Consider the following 11,325-nt stretch of genomic DNA (forward strand, 5'->3'; position numbering starts at 1 on the left):
CATATTTATACAACCGACAAAAAAATGTCATTTTATATACCCGACAAAAATATTAAAAGAAATAAAAATTTCTTATCAAAGAAAATGTTGTTTGCACCATTAAGTGAGAACTAGCACTGTAGCCCGTGCGAGGCACGGGCATGTTCTCATATGCGTGATGAATATTGTTATTCTTGTTATTGTTCTACAGTGTCAAAAATAAAGAGTTTAAATTTTAGATCCTTGTTATTGCAGTGTAGTGTTATTGCAGTATAGTGTAAATATATCTTTTATTATTAGAGTGCGATAACTGTTAGTTGTCCTTAAAATAATGTAAGCAAAGTGTCACAATGATATTCCTGCATCAGTGAAGTATAATGTTGATATTCAACTGGTTGTAGTGTATCTTCCTCATTCAGCTTCAATATATTATAATTTTTTAAAAACTTTTTTGACTATTTCGACCAATAATTCACCTAAGAATTTAATTAAACTTATAATATATTGTCCCACTGTCAGGGGAATATCACACTAATACTCCTCGACACATGAAGTATCACCCTGATAGGTAACTGGTTGTGACGTATCATCATGATAATTCTCTTATAATAAAAAATTTGTAGATATTTAGGGTCCTCCTTAGCAAAGTAACACCTTTATATTCAACTGGTTGTGGCATATCATCCTGATAATACTCTGATATTAGAGTATGTAGTGGGTAGTTAAGGCCCTTTCTAATTGAATATTTATATTTTGATTAAATATAGTTGAAAATTGATTATTTCGACCGGAAATTTGCCAAAAAATTTAACCAAGTTTATAAATATGTTGCTCCACTCATAGTGGGAAATACACTGATACTCCTCTACCCGTGGAGTATCACCTGATACTTAATAGGTTACGATATATTATCATGTTAATCCTCTTACAATCAAAGCTTTTGTCGATATTTAGAACATTCTTTACTGAATATACTTGTTTTGGTTAAATATTGTTGAGTCACGGGCATGTTGGGTATTTAGGGCCCGAACTTACTGAATATTCATATTTTGGTCAAATATTGTTGAAAATTGGGTAGTTTGGCTGGGCATTTACAGAAGAATTCAATTAAGTCTTTTTTATAAATATATAAGTTTCACTCCGAGTGGAATATCACACTGATACTCCTCTATCATCGGAGCATCATCCCGATACTCAATTAATTAGACGTATCACCATGATAATACTCTTACAGTCAAATATTTTGTGCATATTTAGGACTTCTTTACTAAATATTCCTAATTTAGTTAAATATTGTTGAGACACGGTCACACGGGAATGTTCTCATACGCGTGATGGATGTTGATATCTTGACGTTGTCCAAGTGTTAGGTTTGGGTTCTTGTTATTGCAAGGTGATGCATTAACCATTATTATGAATTAGATATAGTCGTCCTTATAATAATGCGAGCAAGGTATCACACTGATATTCTTTTACAAGTGGAATATCATATTGATATTTGGCTGGCTGTCGTGTATATGTTGCAAAACTCCGAATGAAATATCACATGATATTCAATTGATTGTGACGTATCCTCATAATAATCCTTTTACGGTAAAATATTTTAAAGATATTTAGGGCCCACAAATAATTTTGATAAGCATTCATCCAAGAACTTAATTAACGTATTATTGTTAAAAATTATGCAAAATTAGATTTTTTGACTTTAAATTAGTTAGTGTGATACATGCTTTGACGATGTAATTAATTACCTACCCATTAATAATTAACATATTATTTACAAATTTAATTATGAATAAATTAATATGTTAGATATAATCACACATATAAATTATAAATATTAATTTAATGTATTAATAAAGAAGGTAAACACATCAATTACATGTCTAATAATGAATTAATTAAAGTCTTAGATATAATTACATGTATTAATTGCAAGTTATTAATTATGTATTAATGGAAGAGATATTAGTTGCAAGTGTATTAATGAAAGAGAGGGTTAAAAGAGTAATTTACATGGCGAATAAAATGTGGCATGTTGGTCTATTATATATATAATAGATTGAAAAGGTTGATATGTAATTTTATAAATGAAAATTTAGTGAGATCGAAAAGGATTGAATGTACATGAATTGGTCCTAAATTCAATGTTTATATTGTTATGCATTATTATACTCCTTTCGACAAATCATGATGGACAATAATTAACATATGGTGTCAAAATTCAAAATGTTTATTTAATTATGAACAATGGTAGGAGAGTGAATGTGCATGTTTCATTGATAACTTGACATGTCATTTTTTGAAGAAAAAAAATTAAAATATATATAACCTCTAATATTCTCTTCAATTATACATGTTCACTAAAGATCTCTATATTAACTGATAAAAATTCATGAAAATTGATAAGTAGAACTATATATAGTTCATGTCTAAGTCTAGAAGTCATTATTTTTATCAATATCATTTAAGGTATACAAAAAAAATATAATAAACTTTATAATAAATATTTAATGAACACAACTATTTTATCAAAAAATTTTGAAAATTTATATTCTGCATACAGAAACATTGCACAACATAATTTTTACGAGACATATTTAAAAGTATTTGTGGAACATGTTCTTAAAATTTTTTAACAAAATAAAACTTTTATCATATCTTTAAAAATATCTTAGTTGCAAAATACATATATGATCGGCCATGAAATAAATAAAAGTCTTTACGGAACTTTCCAGATCCTTCACTTTTGCATTAACTGAACCGGAAAAAACTTGGAGGCTGGAGCTACAATTTCAGTTGAAAATTAAAATCGAGAAGAGCATAACTAATTAACACATCGGCATATACATATGCATACACGCACCAATATATCTTCTTGACATGTCTTAACTGTAATCGGTTAAGCGTGGTTTTCAAACTTTCGGTATCAACTACCCCACAAACCAACCTAAGTATATCATGTTTCTCTTCTTTATTCGCTGGAAAATGTGTAATTTATGCAACTGACTTAAATTCCTCCTTATTATGATTCATTTACACACGTCAGGGATTACTAGGGTTTTTATTCGTTAATTTACTTTTTTAACTTAAGTCAATTGGACGATGCTGCTTTTAAACGAGGGATGAAACAAAACAAGCAAAAATATAAAAAATGTACCAAATCGCTCTATCTCTATCGCCGATCCTCTCGCTTGCCTTAATATTAATTGTGTCAACATCCTACACTGCTGTAAAACAGTACCGTCTCAACGGAGGCCATTGCTGTCATTAAGATTTAAACTTTTAAAATATATTTAAAGCAAATAAAATATGAATAAAAGAGAGGAAAAGAATAAAAGATAAAATAACGTTGAGTGAAAGAAGAGGTGTGGAGGAACAACGACTTCATTTTCGTCTTCTCTCTCTTGGATGATATGTGCTCGAAAAGGAAGAGAGAGAAACTTACATACACACACTACACATATATATAGATTCTTCGGAGTCCATGTTCTTAATATAGTGGAGTAGTGTGGAATATTATTGTATTATTATTATTATTGTTTCTTCGTGGAGACTCTCTATCAGAAGTCGAATTCGTCGATGAAATTAGCAAAGACATGAGAAAGTGAAGGTGGAGAGATATAGAAAGAGAGCGAGACGTACGAGGAGATATTGCGCTTGAGCTCAACTCATGATCGTCGAACTGATATAAAGGCGGAATTGAAGGTGAGAGACGACCCACTTACTCACTTTACTTTCAATTGTTTTCACCCGCTAGAAAACGATGGGTAAATTGTAATTGTGATATTATATTCAAGGATAATATTACATGATTGAAGATTTTTAAAAGCTCGGAAGAAAAGCTTTTTTTCTTCCTTCATGTATATCATCCACTAGCTTGGCTTACATACTTTTCTGCAGAAGCAACCCTACTATTAGTATTATGTTAATTTTGATTTGTTTGAACCAGTTCTGTAACTTGTCGATCTGATTGATTTTTTGGGCCGGCTGAGGTAGAATTCCGTGATGATTATGAAGATTGCGGAGATATGGAATTAGCTCAAGCGCCGCTCACGATTCAACTGTTTGCGGCGAAGTTTGGTTATTGTGCAAATTCTTCTATGTCTGAAGATTATCGTCAGCACCAAGGTTCGGGTGCGGGAATTTTTGGTTTTTCTAATGGCTTGGACAGATCGCAGCTGATGGAGCAGCAGATCCGGAGGGATAAGCATAGAATTCAAGGACTCGAGGCGCCGCCTATGCTTGTGACAATGGAACAAGATTCGACCGGAAATAATTTTGAGAGTGCGGGGATGTTATCTGAAATGTTTAATTATTCTTCTGGACCTGCATCCGCCACTGAATTATTGGAGCATCAGATGATGGCTGCGAATTATCATCAATCTCACCGGAATATAGTTGCAAGGCCACCGACACAGGATTGGTATGGAAGCATCAGACAAGATGGGATAGCGAATGATCGGGACAGTAGTAGTAGTGCTATAGCTGCGGCATCTCATCATCATCAGGGACAGGGAAGAGAAATGTCGACGAACAATATGAATGCTTCATCAGAAGCTGCCATGCAGCTTTTTCTTATGAATCCTTCATCAGCAAGGTCACATTCACCGTCTCATTCTATGGCTAATTCTACGCTTCACATGCTTCTTCCCAACTCAGCTAGTTCCGTTCATCAACAAGTTTTTCAAGGGCCCCCAGCCCATTTCGGGCCATCTTCTCAGCAATTCGGAAGTCATGTAGTTAGTAATGACATCTCTCATCTGGGCGGTCATGTAGTTGATCACGGCCATGGCCAAGGCCAAGGCCACGGTCAAGGTCTTTCGTTATCACTTTCGTCTTCTTTACAGCATTTGGAAGCTGCCAAAGCTGAGGAATTTAGGATGGGGGACGGTAGTGGGATGATATATTTCAATCAAGTAGGAAGCGGAGGAGGATCGAATGCTTCAAATGTACAGTATCCGTACAAGAATAATATGAACAGTTTGGGGGTAGGTCATAATCAAGGGATGCATTTGCAAGGTGAAGTGGTTATGGGTCAGAATCAGTTTGGATTCGGGTCTAATTCAGCGTTAGGAGTGGTGAATTTGTTGCGAGGTTCCAAGTACTTAAAAGCTGCTCAAGAATTGTTGGAAGAGTTTTGTAGTGTTGGTAGAGGTCAATTCAAGACCAACAAGCAGCTGGGAAGGCAAAATTCAATAAACCCTAATTCCAGTTCTACTTCCGGTACGGCTGCTAATGGCTCCGCCGCTTCTTCTTCCAAGGATCCTCCGCCTTTGTCAGCCAGCGACAGAATTGATCACCAAAGGCGCAAGGTCAAACTGTTGTCGATGCTCGATGAGGCATGTTTCTATCAATCTCCCTTCTCCATCTCTCTATTTTTCTTTCATCTCATCAACTAGTACTGGTCATCAATCTGCAATTATTGTCTACTACAACGTAATTAAGGTTGAATTATATTAATATAATCTGGTTTTACTGGTCCCATGGGAAGAAATTCGCGGCAATAATTATTAATGTAGATCAAGAAATTGCATGGCGCCGGCAAGAGAGTTAATAATAATGATTCAAATCCAAGGATGAGCAACATTTCTATATTGATATACATATTGGTGAAATATATGAAGGCAAGGAACACGAGGATATACTTTATTCCGAGAACAAACACATAATTGGCATATAACTTATTACTTATAAGTAGTACTTGCAATGTTTAATTTAGAAATGCGAGTTATTTATTTAATTTCTTGACTTTATTCGAAAAGGAATAATGGAATGAACTTTTGCGGTAATGAATGCAGGTGGAGCGAAGGTATAATCACTACTGCGAACAAATGCAAATGGTGGTGAACTCGTTCGACATGGTGCTGGGGTATGGCTCAGCGGTCCCGTACACGACGCTGGCGCAGAAAGCGATGTCACGGCACTTTAGATGCTTAAAGGATGCGATAGGGGCACAAATAAAGAAAAGCTGTGAGCTTTTGGGAGAGAGAGACGCAGGAGGTACATCTGGTGTGACGAAAGGAGAGACTCCAAGGCTGAAGCTGCTGGAACAAAGTCTGAGACAGCAAAGAGCTTTTCATCAGATGGGCATCATGGAACAAGAAGCTTGGAGGCCTCAGAGAGGCTTGCCTGAGCGTTCTGTCAATATTTTGAGAGCTTGGCTTTTCGAGCATTTTCTTCATCCGTAAGTCATTTCTTCACTCTTAATTACGTACTTATCCTTTTCGTCCATGATCATAAGTTCTTTTACTTTACCGCTTTATCTCTGCACACAGTTACTGTCATGATTCATGAAATATACATTTTCTTTGTAGTGTATTTTTAATATTTTTGTATTAAATTTTATAAAAAGTACATAACAATTATTTTTGCTCAAAAAATTGTTCCCACATGCCATATCATTCATTATGTATATGACTTTTTGATCTGTTTGTACTTCTACTCTAGGAGCAAATCAGGAAAATTAATATCCTTAAAGTTAGTAGGCATATTGCATGCATGAGTATTTACTACGTACGTGCGAAATGATTGCAATTCTAATTAAAATTGTGACTCTTGTGTGTGAAATTATCTATAATAATCTCCGTGACAATCGATTGTTTATAATTATTTTCTAGCCGGGTTTCTTTTGTTAAAATTCAATACTAAGAAGAGCAATTAAACCGCTAGTAAATGACGTACTCTGCAATCTCATAGAGTTTTAAGCAACTGTTAGAAAATAGTTGCATCAATCATTTGTCAGGAATGTATATTCTGTAATGAAATCCAGGGCTTAATTAAGAGTAGGAGTTAAAATGTGATGCATGTAAGAAAAGTACAATGAGATCACATGGTATAGTTATACAAGATTGAATGGTCAGGGTCTCTGAAGATATGGTTCAGCACTGATCTAGCGAACGGATAAGCAGTACTCATGTACACTATGTACTATCTTCCTTTAATGTTGATAAAAGTTTTTCCTTGTTCATTTTTACCAGCGTTTCTTTTCGTTTCTGGGAAATCTTGAGTACTGCATAGATGCACATACTATTTAGGCCATGTGTGTTGCCAGTCATGTACTATTTGTCTTTTGTGCTAGATAATCATGCAAGTCGTTATTAATTTGGTGAGAGAATTCTTTCAATTTTCTTAAGTTTCATTGATGAAAGCTACCAAATGATCTATACTCATATACTATCCACCGGAGCTGTAATTCGAGTTGGGCGTCTCGCGAGCTCGCCGGGCTCGAACTTGTTTAACTGGGCTCTGCTCGATTCAACTCGTTAAACGAGCCGAATTCGGATAAAAGTTTTAGCTCATTTAATTAAACGAGTTGGCTCGACTTGACTCGTGAAATTAAACGAGCCGAGTTCGAGTAGAGGTTTAGCCTCGATTAAGTGTAAATTATATGAGCTGACTCGCTTGACTCGTTAAAAGCGGCTCGTTTAGCTAAACGAACCGGCTCGACTCGTGAAATTAAACGAGTCGAGTTTGGGTAGAGATTTAGGCTCGATTTGTTAAACGAGCCGACTCGACTCGACTCGAATAAACTCGGCTCGAATCAGACTCGGCTCGAAAAGCCCTACTATCCACTAATACGAAATTATGCTGAGAGAAATCTATTTGAGAAATTAATCTTTGCAATCTAGTAACATAGAATAGTGCGTGATGCCAGTTTTCTTGACAACTTTAACAGGTATCCAAGCGATGCAGATAAACAGTTGTTGGCACGGCAGACTGGTCTTTCAAGAAACCAGGTACTACTTGCTCCCTTCATGCAGCTTTTGTCATTCTCACAATCACACGTCACGTATGCTGGACCATCTATAACTTTTATGTTCACAGACGTACATGCTATTCACAGAGAAAAATTACCTTTTCTTAACTAGGTTATCTCCTTAATTATTTTACCAGATTAATTTCTGAAAACAATGCCCTCTTCAGTAGGTTGTTTGACTGACGCAGTGGGGGAGCCTGGGGTGAATGTTGGATATGTGTAGTGATAATAGTAATCCAACCTTAACCGGGACATGTATAATAATATGTATCAAATTTATCACTTATATATATTTGCTAATTATATACATATAATTATTGTCAACATAGACATTTCAGTAATATATATAGTATATACCTAAAATTTTATATTTACTTTTAGATATATTTGTATTATAATAAATTTCGTCTTTTAATTAAAATATTTTCTATAATTGACCTTTTGATTAATAGTAGATTTTTTAGCTTTATTCAAAAATATCTAAATTATAAGAAGAAAATTCAAAAAAAATGATACAACTATGCAATCTCAATTGAAATTGTTATAACCTTAAAGTGCAAGTACAAACTCATTTACAACTTTGACCGTATTATATTTAAAAATAAGCTTTGAAATAGGGATATCCTTATAAATTTTCCTAATTTTTTGGACTAATATATATTTATAATGTTTCTTTTGAGAGTAATATGTAGGGCTGTAAACGAACCGAGTCGAGTCGAGTTTTACCACTAAAATATGTTTAGACAACTTATATCCACTAAAAGGAATAAAGAAAGTAAAAAAATTAAATGTGCTTTAGGCTGAGCTGAGCATAGCCCAAAGATTAACAGATGAAATAGGAAACTTTTTGAACAATGCCATGGACTATTTATAATCAATCTGGGACAAATTCTGAAACAGTGTAATAACTTTGGGAATAGTGTGAGGCCTGTTTAGACAAGTACAGTAGAGACAAGACATAGAAGAGTTTGCTGCTGTTTAATACCGTGTGCACATACACACATCGATTCAGACGAATCTCTTTCTTTCTGTCTCTCTCCCCCTTCCCCTCTCTCTCTCCTCTCTGCAATATCCAACCACACGACGAGAATCAATAAATAGGTTAAGTAAGGTGTGAGCCCCAGGCCCCAGCGCGCTAGAGAACCCTCATGCATTGCCATGTTTCTAAGCAACTTTACTGCCTTCATCAGATATTATTGCAACTGTTTGCGATTCTTTCTTATCTTTTTCGGTCTCGAGTAACATTAAAGAAAACTTGCCAAATTCACCAAATGGACCGGAGGTACTCTAAAACAATTTGAAGCATTTCATTGAATGTTTGACTCTCTAGCAAATCATCCGGGTCTATATGTAGCAAGAGTTTGAAGCCGGAGTTCGAAAATTTTAGGAACGAAATTAGGAATAGATGAAAAAATTCAAGTTAATATATTTTTTCTAATAAAAACCCTTCTTTTTTAGTATTCTAATATAAATTTTATATATTGTTACAAATTGTTGATGGATGGAAGTATTGGCTGGCCTTAATTTCAGAAAATCTTCCCCAAATCTTATATATCTTTTGTTATAAATTGTTGATGGATGGTATAGGATGGCCTTAATTTTAATTATCATTATCTTTTTATATTTAAATACTAATATTATTCATTATTTGTCTTCAATCTTAAAATTTTCTGTTTAACATTTCTGTCTCTGGGATCTGCTTCTGTTACTGTTACAAATACAAAGGGGTTGGTCAATATTTTCATAAGAAGAAGTTGAGTTAGCTTGCTTATAAATGAAACAAAAAATATATACACATAAACTAATTCTACACTCTACAGCTGCTTCTAATTTAATTATAACTAACGTCAGCAAAATGATTAGAGAAGGGAATATATACTTAGAGCATCTCCAACGATACTCCTAAATCATTCCCTAAACAATAATATAAAATGTGGCTCCTAGTAAGTTAATACGCCGGAAAACGTGAGAAGTCCAATGCTACTCTTTATATTTGGCTCCTTATTCACATTTCATATTTATTTTATATAAATGAGAGAAAAAAGTTAACTAAAAGAGAGAGAAGATTGAAGGAAAAATAATATAATATTGAGTTAGGAGCTACTAGATGCTCTTTAAAAGAAAGGAGAGAGAGTAGGCTCCTAAATTTTTAAAGAGCATCTAGGAGCCCATTGGAGCACTAAATTTTGATTTGCTCCTCAATTTTAGACTTAGGAGCTTGTTTAGAGAGCCCCTTGGAGTTGCTCTTATGATAGCATGCATAATTGAACTCCAAGTATCATACTGTAGATAATTGTTCATGTCTTAAGTTTTCGTACGATGTGATCAGAGATTCTAATTATTCTATGTGAATGAAAGAAGAGTAAAAACATCAAAAACAAGTCTTGAGAGTGAAAGTAACTTTTCAATGATCATGAGATTGCTGGCAAATATAATTATGCAGGTGGCACCAACAATTTAAAGCCGCCTACTTGCTGCATACTTGCATGTATAAAGTTGGTCATGCAAGTCTTTCAATTAATCGGTTGAAAAATCTACCTGTATCCTGTAGTGTCTGTTAACTGTCAAATTTATAACACTCCTCCTGGTACTCCTGCCTTTACTCAACACGTGAATACGTGATTTCCTTCCATGCATTAAGATTAAATAAAAAGCTGCTGAATTAATTTCATCATATGTCGTTAAATATTTTTATTTCAGGTATCGAACTGGTTCATAAATGCGAGGGTTCGATTGTGGAAACCCATGGTAGAAGACATGTACCAGCAAGAAGAGACAGAAGAGAGAGAGGCCTTTCATGCACAAACCCCAACGCCTTCTACCACAACTCCTCAAGATTTTGCTGCAACTCTCACAGCACCAGCAGCATCAAGATCAGAAATCATGAGAAATGCAGATAACGATTTTTCACAACTCGCAATTAATAAACAACAACAACAACGCTTCTCGAAAAACCAGGCAACCTACTCTGCCGAGGTTTCGCAATCATTTGCCGGAGCTGCCACCGCGAGTGGTGTCACAGGTGATGTGTCCTTGACTTTAGGGTTACGTCACGCTGGAAACATGCCGGAGAATAATTCCGCTTTACGTTAGATACAGTGGAGGCTTGTAGTTGTAGTGCATCATTATTTGAATAATACAAGGGAACCATATATATTATACAATAATTTCGTGTTGGTAAATTGTTGTCTAGTAGTATGATTTGAGATTCGTTGGAAGTGTATAGTACATTATTTTGGTCTTTTATATGTGCCAACTTGTGCCAAACATATATATACATTTGTTTGTTATGATTGGAATTAAAGTATATAGAGTCTTAGTAGACAGGATTCAGTTAAATCCCTAAGTTTATTTTGAAATTCAGAATCAAATTTAAAATGTTGAATCAAAAAATAATCTGAACTATAAAGACTTGAACACAATTTATTGGAAAGTCCGTAAGACTTAAACGCAAGTCTTGTTGTAGTGATCTTCATACATTAAAGTGCATCTTTCACTATATTATCTTTTAATTTTTCATTATTATTTTAAAATTATAAAATAAAATATATATGGATTGATTGAGTGAGTATTTCGGAGACTATATA

The 11,325-nt window shown here is 34.4% G+C and overlaps 1 protein-coding gene across 2 annotated transcripts; it reads left to right on the forward strand.

The window, feature by feature from the left end:
- Window positions 1-3,350: 3,350 nt before the first annotated feature.
- On the forward strand, window positions 3,351-11,029 carry LOC108193233 (BEL1-like homeodomain protein 4). 2 transcript variants are annotated; one of them, XM_064082292.1, is made up of 5 exons: window positions 3,351-3,687; window positions 3,932-5,321; window positions 5,781-6,166; window positions 7,658-7,718; window positions 10,439-11,029. In XM_064082292.1, the coding sequence occupies exons 2-5, from the start codon at window positions 4,011-4,013 to the stop codon at window positions 10,829-10,831; spliced, it is 2,151 nt and encodes a 716-aa protein (XP_063938362.1). In that variant the 5' UTR covers window positions 3,351-3,687; window positions 3,932-4,010; the 3' UTR covers window positions 10,832-11,029. The 2 variants fall into 2 exon arrangements, with proteins under 2 accessions (XP_063938362.1, XP_063938363.1); XM_064082293.1 differs by having other exon boundaries at window positions 3,548-3,687; window positions 3,979-5,321.
- The last annotated feature ends 296 nt before the right edge of the window (window positions 11,030-11,325 follow it).

Source organism: Daucus carota, chromosome 7, assembly GCF_001625215.2.
Source record: "Daucus carota subsp. sativus chromosome 7, DH1 v3.0, whole genome shotgun sequence".
Classification (NCBI taxonomy): Eukaryota; Viridiplantae; Streptophyta; class Magnoliopsida; order Apiales; family Apiaceae; genus Daucus; species Daucus carota.